The 14,450-nt window shown below is 42.6% G+C and overlaps 1 protein-coding gene across 1 annotated transcript in view; it reads right to left on the bottom strand.

Annotated features, from left to right (window-relative positions):
- CDH11 (cadherin 11) overlaps positions 1-14,450 on the bottom strand; it is a 131,079-nt gene that overhangs the window by 28,518 nt on the left and 88,111 nt on the right. Inside the window, exon 3 of the mRNA XM_083164122.1 lies at positions 6,269-6,563. Coding sequence (XP_083020248.1) covers positions 6,269-6,563 — 295 coding nt within the window. The remainder of the gene's footprint in view (positions 1-6,268; positions 6,564-14,450) is intronic.

Here is a 14,450-nt window from a genome sequence, read left to right as displayed (position 1 = left end):
AAAGGTAAAGTGATTTAGGAACTAATCAAACTCTGGTGTAGAATGTTAAGTCTGTAACTTATTTTATATCAAACCTTCATGAAGGAGGACACAGGAAGTTCAGCATGCTTCTTTACTCATAAACTGCAGGGCAGGAACTACATACATTACAGGTATTCATACGCCAACTTACACACAAGAAATTAAGATCTGTTATATCCTTCCACGGGATACTTACACAGCAATAGGAACTATATACACCACACTCCTCCCAACTTAGATACAAGCAGACAAATTGTAAATGTAGCACTACACAAGGTATATGTTACCCCAGAAGGCTACAAATCAAGCCTTTGGGGTGCCTTACGAACTCTGTCTGGGTAACGATGTTTAAATTCCCTAGCGACAGTCTGTTCCACTGAAGTCACACCAGAAGGTTCAGGGTCAGTTGTTGTCACTAGGGGAACCTCTTGTTCAGGTGACTCCATTCTAGGCATAGGAACAGTCTCTGTAGTCAACCCAGAGGGGTATACATTTTCCTCAGTGTCAGGAACAGTCTCTGTACCAGGCCCATGGGGATAAACATAAACCCCTACATCACTAGCTTGGCTGTGTCCAGATTCCGACTCACAAGTCATCTGCCTCCTGGCCTCAATTATTTGATCAATGTGTCGACGCCACAATTCCCCTCCAACTTCAATCACATACATCAGTGGGCCAGATTTTGAAGAAACTATGCCCGGTTGCCATTTGTCTCCTCTGTAGTCACGGACAAGCACCTCTTGGCCAATGTCGAAGGATCGTGTAGGTTTCTGGTAAACCGTTTGAAACTGTTTGTTTTGTACCTTTCTTCTCACATCTGGTTTTATCAAGTCCCATTGAGACGGCAAGTTTCGCTGCATAAACAGCACAGCAGGCGGTTGACCAGTAGTAGAGTGCTCAGTTCTACGATATATGAAAAGGAAGTTGTCAATCTTATGTTGTAAAGGCAGATGTTCCTGGTGTGCGGACTTGATAGCCTTTTTGAATGTTTGTACAAATCTTTCAGCCAAACCATTAGTGGCTGGATGGTGTGGAGCTGATGTGAAATGTCTAATGCCATTATCTCGCATGAACTTTTTGAATTCATGCGACACGAATTGTGGTCCATTGTCGCTGCATACTTGCTCTGGTAGACCATTTCTGGCAAAGATGGTTCGCAGAACAGCAATTGTTTTCTAAGACGTAGTGGATTTCATATTTATTACCTCTGGCCATTTTGAATGAGCGTCCACTGCAATAAGAAACATACAATTCATGAATGGACCAGCAAAGTCGATATGTACCCGCTGCCATGGAGATGATGGCCATTCCCAGGGGTGCAGTGGGGCTGTGGATGGTGAATTTTGAACTCCTTGACACCCTTCACATCCTTTTGTCAATGTTTCGATTTGCCCATCGATTCCTGGCCACCACACATAGCTTCTAGCAAGACTCTTCATTTTTACTGTGCCCAGATGCCCCTCATGTAAATTTTCCAACACTCTTTGTCTCAGTTTGGGCGGTATTACCACTCTGGAACCACACAACAGAGTTCCTTGACAGACAGAAAGTTGATCCCTCCTGGCTGAAAAACCGTAATATTGAGCATTGCCATGTTTAGGCCAACCTTTGAGAGTTAATTCCATTACTTTAGATAAGACTGGGTCTTTCCTTGTTTCCCGATTGATCATGTCATTGGTTATAGGTAGCTGTTCTATTAACATATTGTGATAAATGTCCAGGTCATCTTGGTCACTGGCTTCATTGCCTTGGGGCAAGGGAGAACGTGATAGACCATCAGCGTTGCCGTGTAGTTTTGTTCCTTTAAACTCAATGTCATATGAGTGTGCACCCAGGAATAATGACCAACGTTGAAGACGAGCAGCAGTCATGACTGGAACTCCCTTTTGGGGGTTAAAAATTGACACCAATGGTTGATGATCAGTTACTAATGTGAACCTTTGTCCGTATAAAAATTGATGAAATTTCTTCACTCCCCACACTAGACTTAAGGCCTCTCGATCAATTTGCGCATAATTCTTTTCTGCTGCAGTCAAGGACCGTGAGGCGAATGCAATTGGTTTCTCACTTCCATCTCTTAGTTGATGTGACAACACTGCTCCAATGCCATATGGTGAGGCATCACATGCCAGTCTGATCGGCAGTGTTGGATCAAAATGAATAAGGACTTTATCAGATGTAATCAATCTTTTTGTTTCTGCAAAAGCTTCCTCACAGTCTTTTGTCCACTTCCAACGAGCACTTTTCTGTAATAAGGCATTTAGTGGGTGTAGGACTGTGGAGATGTCTGGTAAGAACTTGTGATAATAATTGACTAGACCCAAGTAAGATCTTAGCTGCGACACAGACTGGGGCCGGGGTGCTTGCAGTACTGCTTCAATTTTGTCAGCCGACTTGTGTAGACCCTCTCTATCGATTACATGTCCACAGTAGGAAATGCTTTCTTGGAAAAATGTACATTTGTTTTTATTTACTCTGAGTCCATACTCCTGTAGTCGATTTAACACTTTCTCCAAATTATTTAGATGGTCCACGTCATCTTTGCCTGTTACAATTATGTCATCCAGGTAACATTGTGTTCCTGGTATTCCTTGTAGGACTATATCCATTGATCTCTGCCATAGTGCTGGGGCTGAAGATAGTCCAAACACAAGACGGTTATATTGTAATAAGCCTTTGTGTGTGTTGATGGTAAGATATTTCTTGGACGCTTCCTCAATTTCCATCTGTAAGTACGCTTGAGCTAGATCAATTTTGGAAAAGCGGTCACCCCCTGAAAGGGATGCAAAGATGTCCTCTATTTTGGGCAAAGGATACTGTACGGTTCGTAGCACTGGATTTATTGTCATCTTGAAATCGCCACAAATTCGGATACTTCCCATTTCATCCTTCTTTACTACTGGAACTATAGGCGTAGCCCATTCACTCCATTCCACAGGGGAGAGTATACCAGTGTCTTCCAATCTCTGTAATTCCTTCTCAACCCTTGGTCGAATAGCATATGGTACTGTACGAGCTTTATGAAACTTTGGAACTGCCTGTGGATCCACCTCTATATTCGCCTTGATGCCCTTTAATGTGCCTATTCCTTCTTGGAAAATGGATTGTACAGCATCCAACAGTTTTGAGAGCCCTTTGGTAGCTGCATCACTGCTAGATACATTGGAGGTGGTAGACTGTAACGTGTGAATGGAATGCCAGTCAAGTTGAATTTTCCTTATCCAATCACGACCCAATAGTGCCGGCCCACCCTGTGGAAGTACGTATAAATACAGTTCATGATTATTGCCTTTGTATGTCACAGAAACCTTTATTTTTCCCAGTGGAGACACCAGTTCGCCCGTGTATGTGCGGAGATTCACTGATGTTTTCTTTAAAGGAATTGTAGCAAATAAGCGTTTGTAATCCTTTGCATTTATCACTGACAGAGCAGCGCCTGTGTCTAATTCCATTTTTAAGTCAATACCTGCTACTTTTAAGGTGACCCACATCACTTGGCACTCTTTTGACGTTACAGAGTGCACATCTAGGCTGCCTAAGCCTTTTTCTGTCCCAGTACTATCAGTAGAGTCGGATTCATTGTCGGTTACCTTATGCACCTGGGGTGTTGTATATTTTCTCCCAGAGGCTTTATATGCTTTTGAGCGGTTGGGTGTTTTCCCCGACTGACATGTCCTTTCAATATGGCCTCTTTTCTTACAATTTCGACATACTTTGTCTTTAAACCAGCACTGACTGGCTTCATGTGAGGACTTCCCACAGCAGGCACAGGGCTGTCTCTGATTCCAATGAATTGGAGTGGTAGAACATTCTGGAGCCTTCTGTTGCAATTCTGATGCATCTCTGGTTGCAGTCTCCATTGAAATAGCTATGGATAGTGCACTCTCTAAGGTCAGTTTAGGCTCAGCCAGCAATTTCTTTTGTGTATTTGTACTTATCATCCCACAAACCAATCGGTCTCTTAAGGCATCTGATAACCCTGCTCCAAACTCACAGTGTTCAGATAACTTTCTTAATGCAGCAATGTACTCAGACACACTTTCACTTTCACTTTGATTTCTTCTGTGAAACCTGAATCTTTCAGCAATCACTAATGGTTTAGGATTTAGATGCTTTTGTAAGATGTCCACAATGTCAGTGAATGACTTGGTGGCTGGCTTCTCAGGTGTTACTAAACTCCTCAGTAAACTGTATGTTTTGGCCCCCATCACACTTAGTAAGACTGCTACTTTCTTGTCAGCCTGCACACAGTTAGCATCACAGTACAATTCCACTCTCTCAATATATGTAGCCCAGTCCTCTATAGCTCCATCAAAAGCAGCTATTGTGCCAATATATCCTGACATCTTGCCTTAATGTCCTCTTTCCTCTCTTCTGTATAGAAAGAATGATAGAACTCACGTGCTCCTGTATTCAGTGATGGCTGTCTGCATGTGCTGCCCTTTTTCACCCCACAATTGTGTAGAGTCAGTCCTTTGGCATTCCACTGATCACTGGAGCAATACTGAAGAATAGGTTTTATCCTCGTCGCCAGTGTTAAGTCTGTAACTTATTTTATATCAAACCTTCATGAAGGAGGACACAGGAAGTTCAGCATGCTTCTTTACTCATAAACTGCAGGGCAGGAACTACATACATTACAGGTATTCATACGCCAACTTACACACAAGAAATTAAGATCTGTTATATCCTTCCACGGGATACTTACACAGCAATAGGAACTATATACACCACATAGAAAGTTTAATATTTTTAAAGAAAATAACAAGCACAAAGAAAAACATAATTTTAATTCTGAATCATGACAAAAAAAAAGATACTAATCTGTTCATGCCTGAAATTTAGAAGGGCATTGCCTTTACAAGCAAGACACAGCAATAAACTCGGCATTAATCGGGCATGAAACACGAACGGAAGTGACGGGTTTCACAACCCCTTTTCAACTAAAACCCAAACATCCAAAGATGTATGCAGCTATTGTTTCAGTTTTCTGGTCATCTTCCTACAAATCACATTTCTGTTACCTAGGATACTGCAAAACACCCAATAAAGGATTCTGAGCACTGTTCCTAATTTATTTTTCTATTAGACTGTGATGAATGACAAGGAAACTTTTTATTTGACATATTAATGCAAATGTATAGTATATATATAAAGGAATTCTGTATTTATAAGCTCTAAACATAGGTGCCGAAACAGAGGGGAGGGGGCAAGGGGCTGGCTCAAAATAAATATTGAAGTGGTGCTCAGGAAAGGGATGCAAGGAATGAGGTAATACCCTTTCTGGGCTGTTCCACCTCCTCCCTCCCCATAGCCTTTCTTAGTCTTCCTACAGGACCCTGTGCCACCGCACACCCAGCACTAGCTCCTACAATGTGTGGCTAGTTACTATGGGCTGGCCCCTCCTCTGGGACCAGCCTTGAACCCTTCTCACCTCCCACTTCATGTGTTTGCTCTTCCTCATCCCATCTTTGACCTCCCATTGTAAACTCTGCTTTGCCCTCCCATTAACTCCCCTCAGGGCACTCCCTAACCTCAAACTGTTATCAAGTGGGTTCAGCTGAAAATGTGCCCTGTAAGGTCTGCACCATGATCCATGGGATTGCATGGTTGTGTATGCCAATGTCAATGGGTGGACACAGCTATTGTTGTCGCAATCGCAATGTGGCCGCACGTGTCACTCGTTTGTGGGATAGATGATGGCAGCCACACATGGGCACTTCAAGACAGGAGGAGGCCCATGTGCAGCCACCACCGGCCCGGGCCCCCAGCCCCTCTCTCCCGGCCGCAGTGTCCCGGCCACCCAGCACAATGGAGTCTGAGCACTAAAGCACTCAGAATCTATTGCACATGCAACGCTGCTGCCTTCATCGCTAGACTCCGGGGGGTAAGTATTAAGAAACGGGCGCAGTGTTTGTGGTGTGAGCCCCCCTGGGCACCCATTATAAATACACTACTGCAGCCACATTGATAGATAGATACATAAATAGATGAATAAATATTAGGTAGGTGGTGTAGAGGGTAAGTCGAGATGCCCCTGAGGAGGGTGACAATCAGCAATCTAGGGGAACTAAAATGTAATTGTATCTTGCCCCTCTACCCCTAACCCCCCCCCCCCCATAGTAGACAATTGTAATACCACATCCAGGATTCATGTCTTGTTCCAAATGTTAGTATTTATTTCAGATACCTTTGCATAATCATGTACTTTCATAAATTAGTGCAGAGATCTTGGAAATAGACATACCCACACTGGACATCTCTGGAACTGTTGCATGATAATTTTCATTCAAGAATTCAGGAGGATTATCATTTATATCCTGGACTTTGACAATAAATTCCGATGGTGGCTCTAGGGGTTTATTTGTTTCCCGGTCAACTGCCTGTGCCATTAATGTGTATTGGGCTCTTTCTTCTCTGTCCAAGGTCTTTGTTGCATGAATGTTTCCTGATTTGTCATCGATTACAAAAATGGTCCCAGCACCTTCCCCTGAGAGTATGTACTTAATTTTCCCATCACCGGAATCGACATCTGAGTGAAGCTACAAAAAGAGGAAACACAAAAATGTCAATAAAACACATAATTGTTTGAGCTAGAAGCTGGCGATCTCTATAATCATCATCATTACTCAACTCAGTAGTGGCTGATGTTAGCCTACACTACCAGACAATTCGCAATATACATAACTTAGCTAAAAATAATGACGCTGAGGCAAATGATGGTGGTGGGGAAGATGTATTAGCTTTTATTTCATTTTAAATTAACTTTAATCAAATAAGTATTGTGTTTAAGAAAGACCACTCCAAAGGCCCTCATACACCTGCCTGCAGTTAACCGACTGGGGAATCGATGAAGTTCTTAAATTAAAAAATCCCCAATTTGCTGATTCCAATTTGGTCAGGAATGGGGAATTGAGATTTTCCCATTTCCCCGACCCAGATGTTGGGTATCACAAAATTGCGGTAATTCATTGTTGATGTATGGAGCTCTTTTACTACAGTATTATCATGTACAAAAACAACACACCTGGCCAAGATGGTGGCCTCCTGCCACGCTAACATACTCTACTGAAGGTATCCAATTCCCCCTCATGACGACACAATAAAGGCCCACCTGCATCAGTGGTGCTATTGACACCAGTAAGGTAAATAAACCTATCCCTTGTATTGATTGCAGCCCAGTAGCAAGGCAATGCTGCACTCCGTGCTGCACCCCACCCCTGAGCATCACTCATATAGTCATAAATGAGCATCCCAGAGGTGGTTGGAATTACCTGCACGGGATATCTAGCCTTCTTCTCAAAGCACAGGTACACAAAAAGAGGCCAGTGCAAAATGAAGCCGATGCGGTGACATCAACCAAGTGGTGTTGCCAATTCTAATAAGTGACATCACAAAAAACATTTCCAATCCTCATTAGCATCTAATCAATAGTCGTCTCTTGAAATTTACCACAGAGGAGAAACAGTTATGGAAGCAAGGCCTGGATGCTGTGCAACCATATGGGTTGAATGATAAATTGAAACTAAATTGTTTTCAGTAACTTTTAATTGCTTCTTTTCTGTTTCTTCAGTAATTATTTGTCTTTCCCTTTACAGATCATGAACTCAAGTCATTTTGATTTAAAATAATGATTTATGTTAGACTGATTATGAAGGATTGCTTCTTTCTTTCTTTCATTTAATAGATATTGCTCTGCCGGGATTGTTGGCAGAACACCATGTAGATAATGTAATTGGATTTTCATTAGCAGTTGCACCATTTTTTGTATGTTTTTTACTCTATTGTTTAGGCAGTTATACACTGTGGTGGTGTATATAAATAGGCTATGCAATGACATCCTACATGTCTGAATAGCAAAGTTTCAGCATTAATTGGCAGGGGTAATTGGAGTGGAAGGTGGCAATACTAAAGGAAGGGAGAAATAAGAGCCAGAGAGTTCATAGAAAATATTGTTGGAGCAGGGAGACAAAGCAGACAAAGAGAGGGGGTGAGGGGTGGTAGGCTGCTAAGAGGCGGGGCAGCCAAGAGTTAAAGTGTGTGTGTATCGGGGGGGGGGGGGAAGCTGGTTGTAACTGAGTTCCACCACCTGTAATGGTGAGGTGGAACCAGTTCATCCTCCACCTTGTCCCGGCACCAAAAAGCATTTAGGACTGCCAAAAACCATACCACTGCCCCGGGTTCCGGCTAATGGGGGGGAGGGGGGATTTAGACGGCAGAGGGAGTTCCACCACCTCTCTAGAACTACTTTAAGCTCTGGATACAGCAACAAAGAAATCAGGCACCTGGACCATTCCTCCTCAATTCTACTTGTAATTAGTGCCCTAGACTATATATATATATATATATATATATATATATATATATATATATATATATATGTGTGTGTGTGTCCTCCAGTTACTGTGAGGCTCTGCAAGCATTGCACTCCATATACAGAATCACACACAGTATACAAGTGCCGCATATCAAATGAATCAACATAGTTTCCTGGTGTGTTCTACACATGATGCATTGCGACTAAGAAGAATTTTTGCTGCAAAAAGACAACAAACACAGCCGGAAATGCACGGGACCTGGTAGCTCCCTCGCGCCAGGCAGCTCTCGCTGCATGGCTTACTAAGGCTTTATATATATAGAAACACAACTGACTGCAACACAAGCCCCGGGGCCAGGCACTGCTATTACCTATAACAGATGGAATGAATTTAGGAAGAGACATAGAGGTATTATTATTCAATCATTTACAATTCATTCCATCATATCATGCTTATAGTAAGAATGGCGACTGTGTATACTCAACTATTGATTAAATGCTAATTAGAACTGGATAAATTTGCTTCCACTTCATGCTGCTATTACACCTATTCTGTAATGATTTGATGAAGGGGACGTGTTCCCGGGAATATTGCCTTGTTTTATAATAAACTTTTATCACTTGGAACCGTAATGCAGTTGTCACTATTTCTGCCAGGGGGAATATCACACAATTCACATCCCATCAGCACACTCCTCTTCCAAAGAGGCTTTTACTCTCTAGCTAGACTATTAAAATATCTGGTGTTTTCTGCAAATTAAAACATCCGGCCTGGCAGGGCATAAAGTGGTCCTGCAGAGGTGGGGGAACTCATTTCTGTATGCCACCTAATTACACCCCATCCCCCCCCCCCCCATTAGGCAGAGACAGGACCAGTGGTAGGGTTTTTGGCATCCCCCTGTAAACTAGAATGCTTTCCTGTAAGAATTACTGTGCAGGGCCAATTTGGGGGTTAAAATGTTCCACCTCACCATTAGAGGTGGTGGAACTCAGTTCCACCCCGTTCCCCCTCACTTTAACCCCTGCGGCCTGGGACATACTAACATTGGGGTGTATTCAGAGGACAGTGAGGATTTACCGAAACAGGGAGCCTGCTGCATTTAGCATTTTTTTGCGGCCGCACATGTCCTTCGCTCCAAAAAGCTAGCGAGAGGGAACCGGCGTGTGCAGGGGGTCAGTTGAATACTGACCCTGCCAGCTGTGACAGCGAGCAATCACCACTGCTCGCTGTCACAGCTCGCAGAAAGCATTGAATACTGCCCATTGGAGCAAAGGTTCTTTTTCAAAACAAAATGCTTTACTAAAAGCTTACCCCCAACTGTGACACGCGTACACATTTTGGGGGTGTGGCCTATCAACAAGCGGGTGTGACATATGGCCTCGGCACTCCCACGAGGCCACGTCCCAGTTTTCACCACTACGGGACCTCTGTCTACAGGGACTCCCAACTGCCCCATCCCCACAGCGGGACACTGCTCTGTCATCTCTAATTTTTTGATAGTCAGTCTCAGGGGGGCCCCAAGATTCTGGAGCCCCTAAACGGAGCCCAAAAACTGACTAATGGTAGAGCCAGTTCTGGATGTCTGCTGCACTATACTGGGGTAAATAACACACATCAACCCATAGGATAGCTATTAACAAAATAATTAGTCCATTGCCGTGCGGAGGATACAGGGAAGGTGAGGCGTAGGTTATACAGGTACCATACCGTGTACATCCATTGAATGATTCTAATGCCGTATAATATTACAAAAAAAATTTCTTTCTCGAGGTTATGTACAGTGCCACAGTCCGGCATTGATGCGATATTTACTCCAATATCTGCTCGGGACCCCTGTTATATATCACGTTGGTATAACTACTATGAAACCTATTGCCGGTAAAATATTTCACCAATAAATGAAGGCGGATACACAAGCAGTGGCGTTGTTTTTGCCAACGAAACCTTAACAGTGGTACAGTTAATGCTGGGGTAAGTCTACTTGTATCTGGTAGGTATGCACTGTGTTATGCAATTGGGATGATGAATTGGCTATTTTGAATTTGAAATTTAAATAGTATAATTTTAATCTGCTGTTAAAACAATTCTCTTGTAAAAAAAGAGTACAGTATACTGCGGTAAGGAATAGTTTAGCTTCCTATGCACAGAGACAAGTCACAATATAGCCCTGTATAGGGATGCATTCAATCTTCAAATGCTGATTACGGAGGTTTGGCATCATTTTCCATATAGCTAGCATTGCCTGATAGAAGCCTATGTACTTCTTTGTGTAATGCACAAAGATCCAATCTTAAACTTCTCTAAAAGCTTTCCCCAAAAAAGTATTCCACTGGTGCTTGCAACAGAATTTGTTTTGGAGGAGGCAGCGGCAGGGGGTTCGTTTGATGGACTGTTGGGTATGGGCCAGCACTTTAGAACAGGCATTCCCAACCTCGGTCCTCAAGGCGCACTAACAGTGCAGGTTTTCCTGATATCCAGGCTTGACCACAGGTGACTTAATTAGAACCTGCACTGTCAGTGTGCCTTGAGGACTGCGGTTGGGAATGCCTGCTTTATTTAAAAAAAAAAAAAAAACGTAAAAAATATTTTATGATTCTTGGTTCAGCATTTATCTGCCATTCCAAAATAGCAAAAAAAAAAAAAAAAACTTCATATAACAGCTATAAAATATAATCGGAGCTTAAAATGAAAATGCGTCTCATTTTTATTTTTTTGATAGATTTTATCATCTCAATTTCTTTAAATTATATTTTTATTAACCTTAATGAGCGAATTATCCGCTAAAAATGCCAAAGTCGATCACATTTGATATATAAATCCAAATTAACAAATGTGTAGAAAAGAGATTACAATTCCTATATAAGGTAAAAATGACAGGTCATTATGACGAATAGAAATATTTGCTTGGCAATTTTCACACCTATTTTGACAAATTCACTTGGCACTCATAGGGATAAATAAACCATCTTTGGCTAAATTCTTGCAACATGTAGGAATATGGCAGCCAAACAAGGTCTACCATTTGTAGAAATAAATCACATCCCTAATTAAATTATGACAAATGTTTTGCCTGCATTACATTCCCCCCTCTGTAAAGACTGACAATTTTGGTGGACTGCTTTAGTTTTGTCTGGTGGCCACCAAACAATAACTACTGTTAGAAAGAAGGGACTCCTGTTTGTAGAAGTGTGTTTGGTATAATACGATGGTGATAGGACACTCTGGGACGGATGTATTAAGCTTGCTAAAGTGATAAAGTGGTGATGAATCGGTGATTAAGTGGAAGGTGATAATGCACCAGCCAATCAACTACTAATCGTCATTTTTCAAACACAGCTGATTGGCTGGTGAGTTATCACCTTCCACTTGTCAGACAATGAAAGATCCTCAATATAAACTACTGCAGAGTAAAACTTTTGCAATCAATGAATGTCTATCATAGTTTCCTAAACTCACAGATTGTCACGACTTCGTATTGGATAGGACACTGCCGCACTCTGCTGGCTTCCATCCCTCCTCAACTTGCATCCAGTCTGTGTAAGTAGAGGGTTCAAAACATTTGACCGGCACCTCCATTTTTCATTTATTAATTCAGCCCATGTTTTTATCATTTAAATTGTGTTTTAGGTTTAATGTCGTTGGTGTCTTATGACACAGGAATCGTCTGTTCGTTATTGTTTCTCAAATGCTGACGGTTGGAATGGTAACGTATAATAATATAATCATATTCAGTGTTTGATTCTCATAAAAAAAATAATTAAGTTTCTACATAAAAAAAAAAATTCTCACACTATACGTTTCATATCATGCTTCTGGACATACTCCGGGTGGTGACTAGCTATACCTCATGGGTGGAGTTTAGACAAGCCCTGGTAGAACAGGACATGCCCCTATTGTCTTGCCACTATAGAAATGGCTCATTTGTTTTATTATAGTAATCTTTCAAATTATTCTGTAAAGCCTTTGGCAACATAACACTATGTGAAAGAGCTGGACATTGCCTCTTGGGTGGAGCAAACACCAATTGGTGGTACTCAATGTGTGTTGTTATTATTATTATTATTATTATTATTATTATTATTATTATTATTATTATTATTATTATTATTACATGCTAAGGAGGCACAAGTGGCTCACAGCCGTTATGGCATTGATGCAATGCAATGTGATGCAATTTTGATGCTTCGAATGGCATTTAATGTACTATAGCATTAATACTACTAATAATAAACTATAGCATTCATTAAAGCCCCCCCCCCCCCCCCCCAGTATCGACGTGATCACGAGCGGCGGCGGGACGCGTCCAACCGAACTTTTTATACCCCCACTATCCACGTCGGCGTGGAGTTGATTTTATATAGTGTGGCGAGCGCAGCGAGCCACCGAACCCGAAGCGTGGCCAGCACAGCGAGCCCCGTGAGTGGACGTGTATTATGTTACATGTATTACGCTTCCCCTCATGGGGCTTGCTGCACTCGCCACACTATATAAAATCAACTCCATGCAGACGTGGATAGTGGGGGTATGAAAAGGTCAGAGGACGCGTATCGCCGCCCCTCGAGGGGCTCGCTGCGCTCGCCACGCTTTGGGATGACTTCGATAGTGGAGGTGGGGGGGGGGGCAAAATAAATGACATTATATGTCATTTTACCATTAAATGGCATTATTCTAGGTGCCATCAGAACCGATATCTCATCGCATCGCATACCATACAATAATGGCATGCGATTTTTTATCGAATCCTATCTTTTTAATGGATTCACTGACACAGAGCAGTGAATACATACGCAAATGGAGTAGTGGGCACCGTGATAGTACACAAGTACCCAATTTCTTATATAACACACACATATTCCGAAGCGCTTTACAGAGAATAGTTAAACATTCACATCAGTCCCTGCCCCAGTGGAGCTTACAATCTATATTCCCTACCACATGTACACACACACAGACATTCTAGAGTTAATTTTTGTTGGGAGCCAATTAACCTACCAGTATATTTTTGGATTGTGGGAGGAAACTGGAGTACCTGGAGGAAACCAACGCAAGTACAGGGAGAATATACAAACTCCGCACAGTTTGAGCCATGGTGGGAATCGAACCCATGACCTCAGCACTGTGAGGCAGTAATGGTATCCATTACACCATCCGTGCTTCCCCGTATATATAACACATGGTGGGAATAGAACCCATGACCTCAGTGCTGTGAGGCAGTAATGCTAACCATTACACCGTCCGTACTGCCCCGTATATATATATATATATATATATAACACATGGTGGTGATAGAACCCATGACCTCAGTGCTGTGAGGCAGTAATGCTAACCATTACACCGTCCGTACTGCCCCGTATATATATAACACATGGTGGTACTTGTGAGTTATCTGGGCGCCCGATTTCTAAATCGGGTCGGATCGGGCACATCGCATCGCATGCGACCATCGGATGCGATGCGATGCGATGCGATGACCCGATTTTTCCATAGGAATCAATGTTAAAATGGACTGAGTCCATTTTAACATGGAATTCAATGGGAAAAAGGGGTCCTTTTCATACCCCTACTATCCAAGTGGGCATGGAGTTGGATATAAACCTGTGGCGAGCGTAGCGAGCCACCGAGCCCGAAGCGTGGCGAGCATAGCGAGCCCCGCGAGGGGACACAGAATACCGCCCCCTCCGTCAATTTTAACATTGATTCCTATGGAAAAATCGGGTCATCGCATCCGATGGTCGCATGCGATGCGATGCGATATCGCATCGCATCTGATTGTATGCCTTAACTTAAGGCATACAATCAAAAAATCGGGCACCCAGATAACTCATAAGTACCCACATGGTGGTGATAGAACCCATGACCTCAGTGCTGTGAGGCAGTAATGCTAACCATTACACCATCCGTACTGCCCCATATATATAACACATGGTGGGGATAGAACCCATGACCTCAGTGAGGCGGTAATGCTAACCATTACACCATCCGTACTGCCCCGTATATATAACACATGGTGGGGATAGAACCCATGACCTCAGTGCTGTGAGGCAGTAATACTAACTATTACACCATCCGTGCTTCCCCGTATATAATACACGGTGGGAATAGAACCCATGA

This window comes from Crinia signifera, chromosome 11 (assembly GCF_055691185.1).
Source record: "Crinia signifera chromosome 11, ASM5569118v1, whole genome shotgun sequence".
In the NCBI taxonomy this organism is placed as follows: domain Eukaryota; kingdom Metazoa; phylum Chordata; class Amphibia; order Anura; family Myobatrachidae; genus Crinia; species Crinia signifera.
The sequence above is the reverse complement of the archived record's forward strand: the minus strand, read 5'-3'. Positions and strand labels throughout refer to the sequence as shown.